The sequence below is a fragment of the Bidens hawaiensis genome, unplaced genomic scaffold, assembly GCF_021521415.1.
Source record: "Bidens hawaiensis isolate Kalapana, Puna unplaced genomic scaffold, B.hawaiensis_p1.1 tig00008556_1, whole genome shotgun sequence".
Classification (NCBI taxonomy): Eukaryota; Viridiplantae; Streptophyta; class Magnoliopsida; order Asterales; family Asteraceae; genus Bidens; species Bidens hawaiensis.
The window spans coordinates 495,949-518,204 of record NW_027491615.1 but is presented as its reverse complement, the minus strand read 5'-3'; the positions used below and the strand labels follow the sequence as shown (position 1 = coordinate 518,204).

Here is a 22,256-nt window from a genome sequence, read left to right as displayed (position 1 = left end):
CTTCACATGCTCGGCACCCGCACGGAATTGAAGCCAGGAATACCTTGGAAGTAAAGTAACCATAAGACGAGTGGGGGTACAGTGTCAAGGCGAAACCCTTCACATACTTAGCACTCCGCAGGGAATTGAAACCAAGAAGGATCTTCTGGGCCATGCTTGCGGAAACGGGAATAACATCCCCGCATAGCGGGAACGTCGAGAACTAGATTGTTTGAAGCTCCAAGATGGAATTGGTCGTTTAACATAATTGATCACTATGTTCAAACTACCAAAACCTCATGGAGAATCTACACAAGTGGAACTCAACGCTCCTGACTTGCGAGGAGGTTACAGACCTACCCGCATCATACCCAAAGATCAAGCAGGAAAGTCGGGAATTTCTGCATGTGACATTAGGACTTCCGCGGGAAGAATCCCCATGGAAAACCTTAAAACTAAACCCTTTTCAAAACCCTTTGCTTAAGTCCAAAAGTTCACCTCACTTATTAACAATTCATGAGAAGAACATTGGACTGGGGGGACTTGAAGAGGTAGGTCCCAGCAGAGCCCAGTTGGACCCGCAAGACTCACCTCAAAGAGGGACGTCTGCGCAGTTGAACCCGCAAGACTCACCTTCAAGATGGACGTCTGCGCAAAGGCTAAACTCGCAACTCACCTTGAAGAGAGACGTCTGCGCAGAAACCAACTGGATCCGCAGGACCCACCATGCTCAGAGACGTGACGTCCTTACGCGCAGTACGCAAGCTGTTCCCGCAGGAAAAGCCTCCCAATGGTCGACGTACTCCGCCTGTTCCCGCAGCAACTGATACTAGCCATCAGGGAAGGCTACCCGCGCAGCAAGGCTACACGCACAAGGCACTTAACTCTTAAATAATTCAGTAATGTCACCTGAAGAAGGAGTGAGCAAGCCGGGAAAACTCCCGCCCAAATGAGCCAGTCCGAACGATACTGGAGGACCTTTTGTACTGTACCTGACAAGGTATGGACAAAAGATCTGACCAAGGATACGACAGCTCACTGACAACAGTATGACGAGCAGCACCCTCTTGTACTGTATGTCACTATTAGCCGCTGCCTACTCACCAACCTGTCGGAGGACGTGCATAGCCAGCAGTTGGTGGAACAGGAATAGTACACAGCCGGCCTGGTCACTATCAGCCGCTGCCTACCCACCAACCACCAGCATGGCATGTGCGTAGCCCACAGTTGGCAGAACAGGAACACTATTCAGCCGGCTGTACCTGCTTGGAAACCTACATTCGGCTATAAATACTCCAACACCTTGGAATGGTAGGATCTTATCTCATATCTTGATATATTACCTGATATCTGCTCTAGTCATTCTCTTAATATACACTTATATTCAAGAGCAATCTAGTCTGATTCTCACGCCGGAGGGTGGTCACAAGGAGGTACCCCCCCCTTCTCAGTGACGAGCTCACGGTGTCTGTTTTGCAGGTTATCAGAAGAACCATCTTCGCCGGATCTAACCCCTCGTGGGAAACATCTATTTAACCCCCAGATTGTCCATAATCTGCCCGGGGTCAATTAGTGTTTCTTCATCTTTCATGCCTGTTTTGCTGCAAGATTTGAAGGTTTCTTCCCTTTTTTTCTAACTATGAATTTTATTTATGTACATTATTATTAATTTAGTTCTAAGATAGAATAATAAAATAGTTATTTCCTGTGGCAATTTCATACGTGTAACTTTGTGACACGAATTCTTGTCCCGTGTCTACATTTACTATTTTTTTGTTTTTTTTTTTTGTAATATTAAGTTATACATTAATATAACTTTTTATGAAACCGACAAGTAGAAGACACTTTAGGCAATTTACACGTTATTATAATTTGATGGACCAATTACTGTCTCCAACAATATTTTCCCAACTTCTAAGACACTTTAGATAAGCCAACTTCGAAGACACTTTAGGCAGTTCTCAGTGTCCAAGGCTTAGCTGTTTATTTATATTGTTAGGTATGAATATTCACCGTGTCACAATTTTCATAAGTTTTTAACTTATGGGTTTATAGGACTAAAAAGTAGCACCCAACTAAAATTGATACACGATTATAATTTTGGTTTATATTATTGTATTTATGTATAATATCTTTATTATCTTTTTTTTTTTGTATTATTTCCATCTATATTTATTGTGATTTGTATCCTTATATATCTCTACTTAGAATTATGGTCCGCTGCTGATAACCTACTTGTTATTCATCCCTAATAAGCTAGCGTTCGTCCTTATTTATTCGTCCTTCCAACATGACTAAAAAAGAGAAGACCATGGTCTTGATGGGCCCATACTAGGCCCAAAAAAGTAATTTGGTAGCTATTGGGCCTAAGCCCAATATATGAATGTAAATTATATATTTTAGTGACTTAGTATTTCGTGTAATAATACTGATGAACTTGTCCAAGGGTTATAGACACTGTAATCCTCCTATTAAGCTACTTTGACCATTTCCGAACACCTCATAGTATTTTTGGGGCATTTAAAGAGTAACTCATTTGGATTCGTTGCCCTCAAAGTTGTTGTGTTCTTGACAAAAGTTCGGTGAGTCATACACAGTACCTCATTAACATCGGAGAACCATAACCTCATTTTCAATATGATCGATTTTGTCATTTAAAAAAGGGTTGTAACACAACTTGTTGTCAGCTTACCTGACTCTTTATTATAAAAATACTAGAAAAAGAGATGTTTTTCAACAACCGAATTGTATGAAATTTGTTGGAAAAATTCAGTTTTTAACAATTTTCTAACAAAAAAGTTGTTGGAAAAACACATGCTTGAAAATCGTTTTCAACCGTTTTCCAACAACTTTTCTTACAAAATTGCTTAAAAAACACGTGGTTGTAAACTTCCTACAAAAACTATTCATAATGTTTATTAGATAATATTGTAGCAAAGTTTGAGCTTGTTTTTTTGTTGAAAATTTGTTGGAACTACTTGTCGTAGGAAATTTGTAGGAAGTTTTTATGAGAAAATGACTTGTTTTCTAGTAGTGTAAATGGATCTTTTTTTATCAAGTTTAAAAAAAATATTTTTTTAAAAAATGTGCCTTCAAAAAATTTGATTATTAAATCTTGATCCAATAAACTTTCCTTATTTAGAAACTTCGATGCTTACTTAGGCTAAGAGTAGACTTAGCATCAAGGAATAACCCTTATATACTTAAAAGACCTTTTTGAGAGTTAGTCAAGGATGGCCTAAGTCTGGCACAATCAAACCAATCTACAATGTGTATGGTCCATTAGATTGATACATTGATGAGGGACGATGATTCCATTCTACCACTAGTTCCAATTGGGATTTGGGAAGCTAGAAGTTTAGACATGAGGATCACTCCAACTACAAGTGGAACCTAAACATGTCCAATTATGGTATCATGTGTGTATTTAGATGGATGTATGGTAATAATCCCCTTAGGGGACGTAGCTTAGTTGGGGTCAGGGGTGGCCCCGGTCCCCTCCGTTTTTTCGCTCGACAGTGTAAAGTTATTCTTTTCCGGCCGAATTTTTTTTACTCGATGTAAATTTACCAGTTTTCAACCGAAATTTTGAGTCCGGACCCCTCGATTTTTTGCTCGGTAGTGTAAATTTTTTTTTTCCCTGAAAATTGTTATACATAGTGTAAATTTACCTGTTTCCGACCGAAATTTTGAGTCGGCCTTCTCCGTTATTTCGCTCAGCGGTATAAATTTATCCTTTTTCTGCCGAAAATTTTTATACATGGTGTAAATTCTCACGTTTCCAACCGAAATTTTGAGCCCGCCCAGTATACATATTGAGTCCGGCCCCATCGACGTGTATGTCCAAGCTTCGCCACTGGTACTTACAACATCAAGTTGACGCAAATTCCGTTAACTTTTAACGGAAGTTAAAGTTAGTATCTAATATTTTTATAAAATTAAAACCTTAGTATTATACATACAACTTTAAAACCTTTGTACTTAATCTTGTTACTTTGAAAAAATATAAAGTACGAAATTCTTGATTGTGTATATATAAAAAAGAACAATGCACAATTTGTAACCAACTATTTTATTGTAATTATAAATGATAAATGATAATAGAAGCGCCCCATTTATTTGACTATAATGGTGTTTGAAGTCAACACATGCAAATTATTCTGCTCTCATAAAGAACAATTGATAAGAACGACTATCGAAGTCGACCAGCAGCTTCATAGAAAACGACATTAACTTAAAAATAAGTGAAATAATAAAATTGGACCTATTTTTTAGGTTTGGTGACAACTTTAAAGATATTATTGAACATACACAACACATAAAACATAAAAATTCTAAAATTACATGTGCATTGTTTGAACCATTTGATATGTTTATTTTCTACGCTTAAAGATGAGTTCAAGAGGTTTCTCTTTATGCAAAGTCACTCCAAATTTTTCAGTCATGTCCAGTTGTTCTGGATTCTCGTCATTCGGAAGAGACCAATCGTATTCAAGAATCAAAGCTGCTAACATGGTTTGCAAACTGTTAACACCAGATGGTATACCAGGACACATCCTCCTTCCACCACCAAACGGCAGGAACTCATAGTCATGGCCTGTAAAATCAATGTTCAAGTCAAGAAACCTTTCAGGATTAAAAGTGTGAGGGTCCTCCCAAATATTCGGGTCATGCATAATTGTCCAAACGTTCACCCATATGTTGGCATTTTGAGGAATCGTATAATTCATAACTTCACAAGCTTCAAGAGCGCGTCGAGGAATTAGGAGAGGAACAACAGGGTGCAATCTTAGAGTTTCCTTGATACATGCATTCAAATATGCCAATTTAGAAAGGTCCGATTTCATGATATCGTTAGAGTTGAGTTGTTCTTTTAGCTCCTCATGTACTTTGTGTAAGACGTTTTGGTTCTTTAACAATTCGGCCATAGCCCATTCAATCGTTGTTACCACTGTATCTGTACCTGCTGTGATTAATTCCTGCACATATAGGGAGATTTTGAACTAACCATACTATATTTAAAAATAATGAAAACATTTGTTCTTTTCCTAACAGAATGTTGTACCTGTTCAATCATAAATACACATGTGTTAGAGAATAAATCTGTTTTATAAAAAATCAATTTTTATTTAGAAAACCACCTATAAGAATTTAGAACCTTCATTTAGAGAAGGGGTATAAATCAAGTTTAATAAGTTTTACAAATATTGAAAATTTACATTTAACTTACACTTTATAGACCATATCCTACAAATATATATATTTCTAGTCAATCTTTGTGTTCTACCCAAAAAGCTTTTAAAAAATGAAAAAAAAATTGTCCATTAGGCTATATGTAGTGGAGGGGCTGCAAAATGAAACGTTTTCCGCCAGTGGTGTCCAGTCAGCAAATAGTGGTTTTTTGTTTTTGGAGTGTAATGGTGTTGTAGCCTAATATATATATATATATATATATATATATATATATATATATATATATGTATGTATGTATATATATCACCCACACACATACTAATATAATAATAATATAATCAAAGTGAAGCAAGGCGACAAGCAGTCCTCGCCCCACCCACAATTCGCCCAGAGGGGGCGGTGTTCGCGCCCCAAATCGCCAGAATTCGCCCCTTCATTTCGTCCACTACGTATGGCCTTATGATCAAGGTATTGAAAACTTACCATGACAAATATGTTGATTTGAGCATTCGTGAAATTATTTTCAAGCAATCGGTCCAAGAAATCTTTCTCTCGGTCTGTGTCAACCAAGTTCATGGCAATTCTTTCTCTACGTTCTTGAACTATAGCTTCGGAAAAGCTAGACAAGTTATTAAGATGATTCATGCAATCCTTCCTTAATCCTTGAAGATCTAGACCTTCAACTATGGGAAAAAAGTCACTTACATTCGGTGCAACAGTATTCTCCAGTATCTTAAAGAGCCTGAATCGCAGTTGATGTGCAGCTTCTTCATCTTTCAAATCAAGAAAATCTTTGCTGAATAGAATGTTGCTCAAAGTGTTAATCAACGTCGTAAAAATTAATTCCTCAATCTTGACAACTTTTCCTTGAGTGTTATTCAAATAATCCAACATATGAGTTAGCTTTTCACTTCTCAAGTTCGACTGCGCCTCTATGGCTTTAGCCGAGAACAACTCAAGCCGAGACAGGCTTCTGCATGATTTCCAGTGTTGATTACACTCTCTCGCCCAAACAAAATAGTAGTCTTTGAAGCTTAGGTGAAGGCAGTCAGGTAAGGAGCGGCCGGAAAGCTGACGGTCTTGAGTCTTGAGAATTTCCTTGGCCGCCTCCACAGTAGAGGCTACCACCAGAAGTCTACTACCTAGATGAAGAGAGATGAGCGGGCCGTATTCGTTAGCAAAGTTGGCCGTTGCGATATGAGGGTCCTTGACCAATTGATGCATGTTTCCGATGATCGGCCATGGTCGTGGCCCTGGTGGGAGATTTTCGTTCGGTTTGTTATAGTACTTGCGAGCCGCAAACAACAACAAGAGAGGTGTTGCAAAAAGGAAGAGAGAAGATAAGAGACTAAACTCCATGTAAAATTAGATTGTGATTTCAAGTGAGGTGCTTGGTGTGGCTCACATTGTAGTTTGTATATGGACATGTCCTTTTATAGGCATCAAGTTGATGACAAGAAACACAACGGAACCTTCTTAGAGAAACTAAATATTCAACATAAGTATAAAGTTGATGTTGAACAATTAATTAAATAAATAATCTTATCTGCATTTGATTCCATGTTTGATCAAAGCTTCAAAGTTATGTCATATATACGTGACATGGCCTCTTAGTTCATGCTCTGTTATAAGATGAATTAATGCTAAGTATAGCAATTTTTATTTATTTTTATTTTTTTATAATGTGAGAAACATTTTACTAAATGATTTGTTGTCAAATTATCAAACGGATTCAGTTACAACAGAGAGGTAGGTAAGTGGGCAACAGGCTGCGCCGCCATCCCGTTTTGAATGGCAAAACCGATCCTACTGAAAACATAATTATTGTTCTTCGGCGTCGTTGAGTTACTGTGCACGACCGGCTGAACTCTTTTTAAAAACATAGCAGCATCGGGAGCGAGACCCAAATGTATCAAAAGCAAAAGGGATGAAGGCATGTTGATTTTCAACACACGCCTTCTCGTGCTTAGTAATTTTTCCTGCTTCTGCATTTAGCACCGCCTGCCTAGCAACAAACCCGGTGTCCCTAAGCCCGACAAGAAGGGACACCCCAGTATAGCAATTAACTATTATAACCGGAAAACTTAACAAAACAAGGATGAATGGTGAATGGTGAATGGTGAATGGTGGTATACTCGGTCGCTCGTGTAGTTGGTTTAGTCCGAGTCCCTTTGGCCGGTAGTATAGCGAGTAGTGGGGAGTGGGTTTGTGAACACATGGTGGAGTAGTTTGAATATTAAACAAAAAGGGGGAAATTTTTAACATAAGTACATAAAACAATAAACTATTTCAACTATATTATTTTAGTTTTCTACTTAATATACTCTCTATACACTCAAGATACAAAAACATTGGCGAAAGACAACAGTTTGCTAGCCATTCTTTTCCGAGCCATCCGAACATAAGCTAACTCAACCCAAGACATCACTTTTCGAGCAAACCAAACCCGATCCATCACTTTTTTGAGCCAACTAAACACGAACCAACCAAACCCGAGCCATCGTTTTAAGTTTTCACATTGTTTTTTTATGTTCTTATTTTCTTTATTAATTAGTATTGTGTTTTTTAAGTATTGTGCTTTTCTTTTTTATTTAACTAGTTTTTTACGTGGTGCAACGCAGGCAAGTCGGTAAAACTCAGATGGTGGTAAAACCCAAACGTTGAGCCGGTAAGTTGACGCTTATTTTGTCGGTTTCAGTGACGTGCATTATTGTACCAGAATTAAACAAAATATAAAACAAAAAATTATTATAAAAATTGAGGCGGACCAATGTTGTGGCGTCAATCGGTATAACGGTAATTCAGTTTGTTAACTTATGTTGGTAATGACACCAGAACTAAAATTATAAAAAAAACTACCGTTCGGTCGGTTTCCGTTACGATGACTGAACTAAAAAACAAAAACAAAATTTACGGACCAGTACCAAATATCTTTACGAGTTTCGTATCTGAATTGAATAAGGTCGTTTATTGATTTGCATGGTTTAATACTTGGCCAGTTATCACTATTAACCAATCAGAGTCAGACATGAGAGGTGGTTCTTACATTGAGGTCGGTACACCCCAGGTAGGGACAGGTATCTCGGTGACCTGCACTCGTGACGTCTCTCCCCTGTTATAAGTCGAACGAGGTGGGGATAAGGTGCGTTCAGGTGGGTGTACAGAAATACGAGCGGTCTAGTGGATCATGTGTGTAAGAGTGGGTGGTGAAGTATGAGGTATAAGAGGTGTAGAGGATTTCACTAGGGAATGATAGGCACTAGTAGCTCCTATTCCTACCTCATTTCTAGAGGATTCTCTAGGGGGATAGGTGTAGGCTCCTGGACGGATCGTACACGGGATGTCGCTAACAACGCAGGTGCGGAATCCCTGCGTAGGTAGATACGAGTGTAGAGTATGTAGAGATCGAACACACAAGCAATAAACCGAACACGTTATATTGATAACAAACACGTGACCCGAGGTCACTATTACAGACAATGACACGTAACACACGAAGTGAACAACTGAAATGAAACCCTAAACGACCAACACTAACTGTTTCGGCTGAAACAGTATATAAACACGACAACTTCGCCATAGGCGAAGTTGTCAATAACTTCGCTGATTCAACAAGTTCGCCAGAGCGAACTTGTTGACAACTTCGCGTGTTACAAATATAAACATAATCAAAACATAATTGCATTACAGACTCGATTACAAATGCTAGACTATGAACTACTGACACACATGTACCAACAGACTCCCCCTTGGCAGTAGCTTCATATCTTGATCTTCAAATCTTGAGTCTTGTAATCTTGCATCTCTACGCATGCGCCCCTTCTCTAACACATACCGACACCACCCGTTGATATTTCCTAGCTTGATCCTTCCAAGCAGGAATGTAGAAGATCTTCTTCTCGTTGAGCACTTTCAGATCAGCCTGCGATAGATTAACAAGATGCATCGGGTCGTAAACACGAAGTACTTCTTGTTCATCCTCATCTTCCATTACCGCCTCAGCTGTCTCACAATCCACGTACCACCATTTTAGATCTTTGAGCACGTCCTTGGGCATGAACTTCATCGGTACTTCTTTAAGGCACCGGATCGGTTTGTATTTCATGACCATCCAAGGTTTTCCATCAACTCTCAGACCTCTATCCTTGTCTTCGACAAGTTTCCCCTTTTGTGGTTTCAGTAGCTCAAACTTTTTCTCTTTAACGCACTCTTTCCACACGATCTTCGCAATGATTCTAGCCATGTTGTCTTCACTTCTGTTTATCAATCCCAATCTGGCTAAATCTTTTACTTCACATTCTGGCAGTGTGTTTAGAGATCTCAACTTTCTCTGGAAGTACTGAATGCCATCGTATCTCTTGATCACGAAGAGCCGCAGCTGCTCGTCGTATAACCAGCAGATAATACCTTTCTTGGCTTCCGCGTATCCCTTAATATTGTAACTTTTTCTGAACATCTTAGGGACCGCCGGCTTCTTCGTCTTTACGAACCAGTGGGCACAACCCTCCTTCCATTTCGGTTGTTCCTCCCACTCAGCATCTTCCTCCGCGTTCTCATCACCCAACTCTGGTCTCTCAACCTCCGGAATCTCGTGTTCCACGGAGTCATCAACAATCTCCCCTTCCTCTAACACGTTTTCAACCGTAATCTGCTCTCCAATCCTCTCGATCTCATCAACTGGCAACACATCATCTTCATTCATAAACTCATCATCCTCCTCATCCAACTCTTTCAGTGCGTCGATAACATCTTCAACATCAGCATCATCATCAACTGCTACCACGTCGTCACCAGCTGCATTTGTAGACTCCCCCTCAGCTGTGAAAGCCCCAAGAGCCTGAGAGGTTCTTGGCAGCTCACCACCTGCACCTTCCGGTGCATTGGGATCAGCGTCATGATCTTCTCTCCGTTTCGTCCTCAACTCATCTCCCCTACAAGTCTTCTCCCCCTGAGATGCCAAGAATGCCTTGAAGGCATCTATAACTTTACCGTGTTCAACCAGGAGGGCTGCTTGTAATCGATTGGATTCCACTAGGCTTTGAATGGTCTTTGTCTGATCAGCAACAATCCGCTCTAGTGATGTAATCCTCTCGGAATCTGAAGTAGGCGTTGGAGTTGGCGGGACAGCAGCAGCAGAAGTGACCGCAGGTGGTACACTTGGTAACCCTGCAGTAGTAGTGATGGTCGACTCAACAAATCGTGCAACTACCACCGGTGGATTAAGCGGTTGGGGTGGTAGAGACACAATTGCTGGGGCCGACGTCTCGACAGCAGTAACCTGTGCTGTGGAAGGAATAAGAGACATACCAGACAAGGCAGGTGGAGCAAAACGTACCAGCCTCGAAGATTCTCCAGCTCCGGAACCCATACCTGTCCGTTCTCTTCGTGAACGTCTGAGCACAATCTGCACTGCCTCCTCTTCATCAACTTCGTCCTCATCCTCGTCTACAGTTCTCGGCCTCTTTCCCGTAGTTCTCTCCCGAGACACCATAAGTCGTCTCGCTTCAGCAAACGTTTCGTCTAGATCGGAGTCAGCTACCGAAGTAACTGCTCTAGTAACATCCATAAACTGAGGACCCGAGACATCCATATCAAACAAACCATGTCCGCCAAAGGCAGCATCAAGATCAACGTCTTCAGCAGTAGACACAGCAGGAGATACCGCAGCTGGCACAACAGCAGAGGCAACAGTAGATACAACAGGCGCAGCTGGTACAGCATGGGGTGCTGCTGCCTGATGTGGCTGCGGGTCTCTGAACTCGTCCCCTCCTGCAGGAACATACTCCGGATTGATGAGATATCCGAATAATGGAGTATGCCTGGGACGCAGCTCAGGCTTGCTACGAGTGCTCGAAGTGCGGCACTGAGCAAAGATACGTTTCGTCACGCATTCGACGTATCTAATCGGGCGTCTCTGCGGTAGCGACGGAGCGACATGATTCAAAATCATCTGTAAGAAACGAGGATACATAGTGAATCGCTCGCGCGCCACAGCCCTTCTCTGACGATCGATCTCGTAGAATATCAGCTGACTAAAAGAATATCGGCGGTTGTAAGTCAGCGCTATCATGGCTGACTGCATCGTCGCGCCCATCCCATCTGTTCCTGCCTTCCTGCCGGACATGCATACAATCAATACATGCATCAGGAAGCGCCATTGATCCAGCAAAAACCCTTTTCTCCTCTGCGAGTCCCCCAGCGGACCCGAATAACCCATCCTCAAATAAGCTCCATCACGGAAAGGAGCTACGAACTCCGTTGGGTCATCTCTTGTTTCTTCACCGAACTGCAGAGCCAACCGTATGTCTTCCGAGGAAAACTGTATGTTATGACCATTTACGGTTGCTCGCATCACCGGAGGCTCAGGCCTGCAATCATAGTACACTGTCTGCCAAAAGTCTTCAATGTTAGGCAGTGAAATGGGCAGTGTATTTGTGATCGCATGAAAGACTCTTGATCGCTGGAGAAATGTGATTATCTCCCTGTAGTCTTCTACGCCTCTTACGTCTGGATCTAAAATGATGTACTGGTTATGGGCCGGAAAGAATTGTCGTTGATCATCACCGTCATCACCACCAGCACCTCCAACAGCAGCCATATCTGCACAAAACAAAACAAGTTAGAGAACAGTTAAGCAACTCACAAGTTCGCTTTGTACCACGTGTGAAGTTGTGATTAAACCTGTACAGGCGAACTTATAGGTGAGGCGAAGTTGGGAACAACTTCGCTTTATCTGTAAGTTCGTCTAAAAACTGTTAAGTAAATGGTATAGGCGAAGTTGATGATAACTTCGCTTTATCACAACATCGCCTTAGGCGAACTTGAGTTCAAGGCGAAGTTACGGATAACTTCGCCACATGCGAAATTAAGCTTCAGGCGAAGTTGCGGATAACTTCGCCTTAACCATAACTTCGCCTGAATCTGAAACGGCGACTGTTCAGATTCATAAGGTTTAGATCCGATGTTTTCGCAACGATTTGACGATATAGGAGTGGAGAACAGCATAGATTAATGATTTTGAGACGTAAAGGTCGTCCATGAACACGTAATACACGGTTGAAAAACTAGGTTTTGAAGGTTCGACGACCCGATGTCTCGAACCGGGTAAAACTATACCGAACGAGTAAGTTTGGGAATGATATTGACAACACATACCGTCAAAGAACACTAGAAACTGAAATCAAAGATCGAAAACGGAAGGTAAACAAGATCGCCGGATAATTCGGTTTTTGATTTTTTTTTTATGTTCGCCGGAATTTAGAATATATGGTACTGTTCCAGATTTAAAAGTCCTTATATAGGGCTGAGTTTGTTCAGGCGAAGTTACGCTTAACTTCGCCTAGGCGAAGTTAATAACAACTTCGCCGAATTCAACAACTTCGCCCGTAATTTCAAAATCAACCCTTTAAGTTTGAAGAATCTTGCACTTAACATTAGAAGTTTCCAAAAAGAGTTAAACAAATATGATCATGTCCAAGTAACCAGTTATACAATACTACAACTACAAAAATAGAAAAACTTATAAAAATTTAACGAAATAAGGGATCAAATTTCAGTCTAGTCAGGGACCACTATGTTTTTAGAAAAGATCCTAACATGAATCATACTAACTACGTGACTGTCACTTGGATCCGTGTTTAGCTGTATTATGACATAGAGAAACAGGTTGTAAGCATGTAAATAACTTAAATGGTTTTCATCGTTTCTGTGATACGGATTAAGGTTCAGTTAAGCTCAAAATTTTAAGTAGGCAACAACTCAGAGATAATGATGTCTTCTATCTATTCTCAAAGCGTATTTGGCTATACCCAAGTCACCCCGAATTGACTTCGACCCATAGTGTCTGATTAACTTGTATATACTCGTTGTCTGTTTCCCGTTCTCTTCTTACTCCAGAATTGAGAAGTCTTGATTGTTACAATGTCTCATAAGTACTAAAAAAATATACATGTACAATAATTTTTTTTTTTTTTTTAAACCAAACATTCTTATTGACTTCGGAGTACTAAACGACTGCAAGTCCCGAATCTGGATCACTGCAGTGTCTTGAAATGCTTTCTTCACGGGAATCAGAACACTCACGGGCTCGTGTATGACTGGGTAGTTGCTTTTCTGCCTATCCTTCGAAAAGATATGTATGAAGACATACAAAACTCTTAAGGAGTTTCCACGTAAATTCGAGTAGTTTAAGTTAGTATCACATACACTTTTACGCACCATAAAAATTACCATGACATACAATGACTGTTCTAAAGCCTTTTAAGCCTAATAACTTCACTAGTTAAGCACACACAATCAGTATATATATCATTTTCCAAGGTTGGATCAATTTTCTGTTAAACATAGCACATTTACTTCATATGAAGTAATAGACTTGAAAAGTAATTTCATTTCCCTATAAATTTTTTGATTTCAATCGCCCCGATCACGTCAAAGTCTTCAGGTAAACGGCAATCCTGAGGATCCAATGGATCAACTGGACCGACCACATACAAGAATGTGTCCTTCTTACTAAGAATGACCGACTAATTTTCAGCAACTGAAAGAACACACGTCATAACTGCCCCGGTCACTTTCAGTCTTCCGGTTAATGGCTAACCTCATTCTCTAAGTCGAAACGAGGACCAAAACATATCCGAGGATATGTCCATCAAACTGAGGTAACCGACTAATTTTAAGCAATAATGACACAATTTTTTTTTTTTTTTTTTTTTTTAAATAAACACAAAGGCATGGTTACTCGGGATTGATCATCCCGTTCAGCTCAATTAGGTTTTGAAATCTGGATTTATCAAACGCTTTTGTAAACAGATCAGCAAATTTTTCCAGTGTATCAACCTTTTCGATCTTGATCAGTTTCTTCTCAGCACAATCCTGTATGAAGTGATGACGAATGTCAATATGCTTAGTTTTACTGTGCTTCACGGGATTGTTAATTACTGAGATGGCGGCAGTGTTATCAATTAAAATAGGAGTGAGTAAGAAATTCAGACCATAGTCGCGTAATTGTTGCTGAATCCACAAAACCTGAGAACAGCAGTTGGATGCTGCCATGTATTCAGCTTCGCATGTTGAAATTGCAACTGATGTCTGTTTCTTGCACTGCCAGGAAACTAATCTTCCTCCAAGAAACTGACAGCCTCCTGTTGTTGACTTCCGACTCTGATTGCATCCCCCATAATCAGAATCTGTATATGCCACCAGTTCAACATCTCCTCCCTTTGGGTACCACAACCCTAGTTTCGGCTTGCCTCTGAGATACCTCAAAATCCTCTTCACACCTTTCATGTGAGATTCCTTTGGGTTTGCCTGAAAACGAGCACAAAGACAAACAGCAAACATTATATCAGGCCTAGAAGCAGTTAAATACATTAAAGAACCTATTATCGCCCGATACAGAGTTGGGTCCACATCTGCGTCACCATCTGATTCAGCACCCAATTTGTGATTGACGCAGATTGGAGTATCATATGGAGAACTGTCCTCCATCTTGAATCTTTTCAGCACATCATGAACGTACTTCGTTTGATGAATGAACATCCCGTCCTTCTTCTGATCAACCTGCAATCCTAGAAAGAAAGTTAGTTCACCCATAGCACTCATCTCGAATCGTTTCTTCATGACAGCCTCAAAATCCTGACACATGGATACTCTTGATGCAGCAAAAATGATATCATCCACGTAGACTTGAACCAGTAGGAAGTCACATCCTTCTCTCTTCACAAACAACGTACTGTCAATCAATCCCCTTTCAAAACCATTTTCCAGCAAGTAGTCCGATAACGTTGAATACCAGGCACGAGGTGCCTGATGTAACCCATATAACGCCTTGCTCAACCTGTATACGTGATCAGGAAAGTCTGGGTCAGGAAAACCCGGAGGTTGCTCAACATACACAACCTCATCAACTTTCCCGTTTAGGAACACGCTCTTCACATCCAACTGAAATACCTTCATCTTTTTAAATGCAGCAAACGCCAAAAACAATCGAATCGCTTCTAACCGGGCGACAGGAGCGAACACTTCATTGTAATCAATACCCTCTTGCTGATTAAAACCTTTAACAACCAGCCTCGCCTTATTTCTTACGATAATTCCCTTATCATCTCTCTTACACTTGAACACCCATTTTGTGCCTATAGCATGCACATTCCTTGGTTTTTCAACCAAAGTCCAAACTTCCATTTTCTCGAACTGAGCCAACTCTTCTTGCATGGCTTCGACCCACGAGCTGTCCTTTAAAGCCATTTGATAATTCTTTGGTTCAATTTGGCTTATAAAGCAGGAGTACAAACATTCGTTCAGTATACCCGTTTCCTTAATGCTTGTATAAACACAGGTGTGCTCATTCAAGCTACTTCTGGTTTGTACACCGGAGGACACATCACCTATAATATTCTCCAATGGGTGATCTTTGTGAATTCTCGTGGTCGGAACAGCACCGACATGCAAATTATCTTCCAAATTTGAAGAGATCTCATCTATGGTTGTTTCTGGCTGAGAGTGAAAAGGATTAATAAATTCATCTTCAGTTGAGGCCGCAGGGGTATCGATAGGGTTTGATGTGGAAGGTTGAGATTTCTCAAACATCTGATGTTGCAATAGATTCTCTTCCTCATCAAGTATCATCTTCGTCACAGCTCTTTCGTCTTCTTCAGAAATTTCCAAATCAGGTACGTTAAACGACTTAAAAAGTTTAACATAGTCGAAAAGCTCAGCAGGTCCATTGCTTGGTTTTGGCGGTTGGTAACTAGTAATGTCGGTGTTACAAACCACCTCCACCTTGCAAGTCGACGTATTGAAGACCCGTCTGTTGGGAGTCCCAACAACATAACCGACTAGGATTCCCTCATCGGCTACTTCACCAAATTTCGAATTAGTCTTCAAAATCGAACAAGGAGACCCAAATGGTTCAAGACCGCACAAGTTGGGCTTCCTTCCGTGCATAAGCTCGTAACAAGTTTTTCCAAGTCTCTTAACGGTTAACACCCTATTCAGAACATAGCAGGCTGTAGCAACTGCTTCAGCCCAGAACATCACAGGAAGCTTCGAGTCTGCCAGCATAGTTCTGGCTCCTTCAATTAACGTTCGGTTCTTCCTTTCAGCCACTCCATTCTGTTGTGGAGTATACGGAGCGCTGTATTGATGTTCAATTCCCTTCTGAAGACAGAAGATTTCCATTTCAAAGTTCTTGAACTCTGTCCCATTGTCGCTTCTGATGTATTTAACTGATTTACTCATGACGTTCTCAACTTTTGTAATTAGATTCTTCACCATCTGAGCCGTCTCGTCTTTCGTTTTCAGAAAATATACCCACGAGTATCGCGAGTAGTCATCAGTTATCACCAAGCAGTAAGAAGTACCACCTAGACTTTTTACGTTCACTGGACCGAAGAGATCCATATGAAGTAGTTCTAGAGTACCGGCAATAGAATTAATCTTCTTGGTGAGATGGGATTTCTTGTGTTGCTTTCCCTTCTTGCATGCTATACATTTGTCTTCAAAGTTAAAACTTTTTAAGGGAACGCCCATCACAAGCCCATTCTTGACAATGAAGTTCATCTTCCGAAGATGAATATGTCCCATTCTCCTATGCCACAATTCTGATTCTGATTCGCTTGCTTTTGTCATTAAACAGGATTCTCCAGCGGCCATTTCAGTAGACCTCATATCCATCACATATGTATTCGTTTCACGTGGAGCTTTCATTACTATCCATTCGTCTGGTATTTGAAAACCAGGCTTCAATACGATCGCTTCACTCTTCGTGAAATGGACAGTGTAATCTTTATCACAAATCTGCGACACACTCAGCAGATTGTGCTTTAACTCCTCCACAAAATTTACATTCTCAAGTGTCATTCTCCCATTCGACACAGTTCCTCTACCGGTAATCCTACCACCGCTCTCACCAGCAAAACTAACTCTTGCTCCCTGAACAGGTTTTAAATCTTGCAACAAGTGTTTGTTGCCCGTCATGTGCCGGGAACAGCCGCTATCCACAATCCAGAGATTGTTGGCAGCCCTGTTCAACTGTTCCTGCACAATAAAACAAAGAGTTAGAATCTTGGGACCCAAGACCAATTGGTCTTGGATCGATACGTCCCGTACCCTGGCTTTCTCAAGTTAGCATCAGGATAATTTCTGTAAGTCCTGTTAGGAAATCTCCTTACAGATTGAGGGTAAAGCCTCCCAAACCTTTGTGAATGGTAAGTGTTATATCTTGTGGTTTGGTTGTAAAACTGAGGTTTGTTTTTATGAGAACTTGAATTCGTTACATTTTGGTATTCTGTAAAGTTTTCATTTTTAGCAGTAACAAAATGACGCTTATACTCAGTTTTATTTGGCTTCACACCTCTGAATCTCGGCTTCAAAGGGCAATCTGCAACTAGATGTCCTAACTTGTTACATCTAAAGCAACATCGACTCTCCATTTTCTTGTCAAACGTTGGTTTGGATGTAGAGGCAGTGTTACCAGCCGTTCGTCTCACATAAGGTGGGACGTACGGATTGAGTGGAGAACTCTTTTTAGAAATTTTATTTTTATCTCCACCGGTGGGTAATCCTACCTTCTCTTTTGTCTGACCAGATTCGGACAACTTATCCGAATCCGATGAGACTGGACTCGAAACAGAAATATTCACACTAGAAACAGGCGAACTAGTTTCGCCACAGCTAACACTTGGTTCTACACTTGTAATCTTGATTGGAGTTGTCTGAGGAACTTCGAAATCAACAGATTTCTGAACACTCGGATTATAAGTATAGTTGTGGTTAAAGGGTGGTGGAACTTCGTGATAACCTATTCCTCCCCTCTTTGCAGAGGTACCTTGATCACTCACGAGGTGATCAAGGATAGCCGAGGAATTCCTGAACTGCTCAAGTTTGCGGTTCAGTTCCACCACCTTCACCTGGTGGTCAGCAATCTGTTTATCCCGATCAGCAATCACTTTAGTTTTTTCTTCTAAAACTTCATAACTAAGATCAATTATTTCAATTTTCTCAGCAAGTTTAGTTTTTAAGCTTTGAATGTCTTTTTCACATGCTTTTATTTTAATTTTATAACTTGTTTCTCTTGCTTTCGTAAAATGGTGATCTTCTTTAATAGTTTTAAAATCAGCATCTAAACGGACGTACTGATCAGTTATCGTAGTGAGTTGCTCAGACAAATTCTCACAACTAGTACAAATATTCTTAGTATTTACCTCGGAGCGATTATCCTTGTCATCTGCCATGAAAGCGGTTTCTTCTTCATTAGATTTCTCATTTCCATCAACATTCTCACATTCTTCAACTTCAGACTCAGCCATGTTCGCTTGCTCACCAGATTCATTTGAATGCAGGTTCCAGTTGTATTCACCTGCCTCTCTGCTCAACATGGCATTAATCTCTCTATTAACTCCAGAGTGTTGTGTAGGCCGACCTTGTCCACGTTCAACTCTTTCATTTCTGCATTCTTTGGCAAAGTGCCCGTATTGCTGACAATTATAGCACCTTACCTTAGATTTGTCGAATCCAGGCCTACCACCAACAAACTTTCTCCCAGTTTTATTCATAAACCGTTTTACACGCCTCACAATCATTGCCATTTGCCATTGCAAATCCATCTCCTCCAGATCATCAGCATCGATCTGGTCGTAGTCCTCATCCAGTACAGCAGGGTCCACAATCTTCCCCTGGATGTAGTTTTCGTAGGAAGCAATAAATGATGCATAGACTGCAAACTGCTCTTCAGCAGATTTTACACTCATAGGCATCTTGGAATAATTATTGCTTGAGACATTTGCAGAAAAACCACTTGAGGATGCTTGAGGCTTTGAAGTACTTGATCCTCCAGCAACGAAACAGACATCACCGTTCATGTTCACAGAAACGTTTCCTTCATGAGAAGAGTCAGGACCTGACTCCCCTTTCGAGTAAAAAGCAGCAGATTCAGGCCTCGAACTTGAGCCTGAGTTAACCTTTGCACCATACATACCAGGGTCTTGTATCTGATCTGTTGGTGTTTCTTTTCGAACCATATTAAGCTCATAAGTTCTGAGCTTGTTTACTGCTGTTTCCAGATCATAATTTGGAAAGTCTCTGTCTTCCCTCATAAGAACGGTGTACATTTCCCACTTCGGTGGGAGAGCATCGAGAAGCTTTTCAACAATCTCTTCTTCTCGATAGGCAATCGAATAATTGCTAAGCTCTGTCATTAGATGATAGTATCTGGTGATAATATCATCCAGTGATTCGTTCTTCAAAAATTTGAAGACGGAGAACTGGGTCTTTAAGAGTTTGATCTTTGATGCACGGATACCCACATTCCCCTCGAATCTATTTTCAAGAGCATCCCAAAGCTCTCTCGCAGAAGTGTACTTTCGGAACGTATGGAGAACTTCTTGAGGAAGTGCCATTGTTATCGCAGCATGGGCCTTGCTCTCAGCCTCATACATTTTCTTTTCTTCGTCCTCCATTTTGCTGTACTTCTTAACCACGTCACGGCCTTCGTATTGCATAGTTGGAGGGATATATCCATCCTGGATGCACACCCACATTTTGGCATCCTGGTATTTAATGTATTGGATGAATCTGTCCTTCCATGCCACGAAGTCAGTTCCTTTCATCAACCTCGGGGCCTTAGTGGCTGACCCCGCTTCTACTTCCATCTTGACCAAATCGGAGATGTTAATTGGCGACATCCTTGCGAAAACCTGAAAAAACCTGAAAAAAAATATTAAAACAGCTCAGTAGGCGAAGTTGATAATAACTTCGCTTGAAAGTTAACTTCGCTGAAAAGAGAACTTCGCTGGGTCTTAAATTCGCTTGACTTGGCGAAGTTAAAAATAACTTCGCTTAGAATGAGCGAACTTAGGAGGTAAGCGAACTTGGGTGGAAAGCGAAGTTGCGGATAACTTCGCTAAGGCGAACTTATGAGGTAAGCGAAGTTGTGGTTAACTTCGCTAATCCTTATATCTTCGCCGAAACCCTAATTCCAGTGACGGCAACTTCGCCTGAAGAATGGTAACTTCGCCCGAAGAACGGTAACTTCGCCCGAAGAAAGGTAACTTCGCCCGATGAACAAGGAAACTGTTCAGATCTGATTTCGTCAATCCAGCAGTTTCCGATCAATGCAATGGCTTGAAAATGACTGTCAAGCACGAGCAAAACACAATCCCAACAAAAACACGTCCCGCGAATAGGTCAAACGAGACGTTTTCTACACCCGCGTGAAATCCCGAACCTCACAATCGAGCCGATGGCTCTGATACCAATTGTAGGCTCCTGGACGGATCGTACACGGGATGTCGCTAACAACGCAGGTGCGGAATCCCTGCGTAGGTAGATACGAGTGTAGAGTATGTAGAGATCGAACACACAAGCAATAAACCGAACACGTTATATTGATAACAAACACGTGACCCGAGGTCACTATTACAGACAATGACACGTAACACACGAAGTGAACAACTGAAATGAAACCCTAAACGACCAACACTAACTGTTTCGGCTGAAACAGTATATAAACACGACAACTTCGCCATAGGCGAAGTTGTCAATAACTTCGCTGATTCAACAAGTTCGCCAGAGCGAACTTGTTGACAACTTCGCGTGTTACAAATATAAACATAATCAAAACATAATTGCATTACAGACTCGATTACAAATGCTAGACTATGAACTACTGACACACATGTACCAACAATAGGTGTCACAACGATAACCCGATAGGCCGGGTTTGTCTGTAGGTACCTCGTGTGTGACCATAGCATCCCCTAGGCTCTCGCTCGCCTTCTCCTCTGGTTCCTCTTCGGCATCATCTTCCTCCTCATGTAACACTGTTATTGCAATAGATTGACGATCCGTATCTCTCAACATATTTCTGCACAAAGGCTTGGTAATAAGAATAATATTTTTCAATAATATTAATCATAATAAAATATATACAGGTATTCATACACATTAGCACAGATAATCGTTTATATCTATATTTATTTAATATTATATTTTATACACATATGTTGCTATTTTTACCTATTAGATTGCTCAACGACTTCTTCTCGAATTCCCTCGTACAAACAAGTCCGTTATTACGTTCCGGATCATAATAACCCACTTGCCCATTCGAGTTCATCTCGAGAATCATAAGTATATATTATTTAATATTATTTTATTCCCAGAGCTAATCGAGCCTACGGTTATATTAGGGTATCATAAGGGACATCCTAATTCTTTATAACTAATGGCTCTGATACCAACTTTTGTCACACCCCGACTAGGTAATTGCGAAAGCGTAATACGGAAATGTAATAGACAACTCTGGTATCAACCACATTGCTATAAAGAAAATTCACAAAATAATTTACATCATATAACATTGGTTGGTACTAAATTTATAAACTAGATGAGAACACATAACCAATTCTCGGGACTTCTTATTCTTTATTATATACTTGTATCTATTTACAGTGATTCAACTTCACTCTTAGCACCGAGCACGTAAGCGAATCATTCCAACTTTGGCTCACCTGAAAAGCATGTTAAAACGGGTCAACTACGTCTAGTTGTGAGTTTCAAGTTTCACGAGTACGAACAAAAACCAGTATACGTGTTCGTAAAGTTCACAGTATGTATGAATGTATGTGTATGATGTATTTATACTAAGCCACAAGTGAACCCTTCTGACGTGCGTGTGTTTAGGTGGCCCCTCACTGCCCACGTACTTCCTCGGCCCGTAGGTCCAGTTGCCCCAAGTAGTACCATGTCTAACACTATATGGCAAATAATAATCATAATTGTATGGTCAAGTGCAATGATTAGTTACCGGTACAATCCACCAGTGGTATCAGTTGGGTTTTTCAAACCAATAGTACTATTCACATGCCACGTGCTCGTAGTTAATCACTTGTGTTTGTGGGGCTTTCAAGCGTTAGTACTTATATAAATTACATCATTACAAATTCTCAAGTATATAAGTATATGTAAACATGCTTTCCACCCTAAAAGTTCGTAAAACAGTTTAGAAAGTGGGATCATGAAACTCACCTTATTTTAGTTCAACTGGTAATACGTATCAGTAACTAGTGTGCGTCGATTATAAC

The 22,256-nt window shown here is 40.6% G+C and overlaps 1 protein-coding gene across 2 annotated transcripts; it reads right to left on the bottom strand.

Annotated features, from left to right (window-relative positions):
- Positions 1 to 4,267: 4,267 nt before the first annotated feature.
- On the bottom strand, positions 4,268 to 22,172 carry LOC143529485 ((S)-N-methylcoclaurine 3'-hydroxylase isozyme 1-like). 2 transcript variants are annotated; one of them, XM_077025265.1, is made up of 3 exons: positions 20,849 to 22,172; positions 5,656 to 8,468; positions 4,268 to 4,958 (listed from the first exon to the last, which is right to left on the bottom strand). In XM_077025265.1, exons 2-3 carry the CDS (start codon positions 6,529 to 6,531, stop codon positions 4,353 to 4,355), a joined length of 1,482 nt encoding a protein of 493 aa, XP_076881380.1. In that variant the 5' UTR covers positions 6,532 to 8,468; positions 20,849 to 22,172; the 3' UTR covers positions 4,268 to 4,352. The 2 variants fall into 2 exon arrangements, with proteins under 2 accessions (XP_076881380.1, XP_076881381.1); XM_077025266.1 differs by lacking the exon at positions 20,849 to 22,172 and having other exon boundaries at positions 5,656 to 8,472.
- Between the last annotated feature and the right edge of the window lie 84 nt (positions 22,173 to 22,256).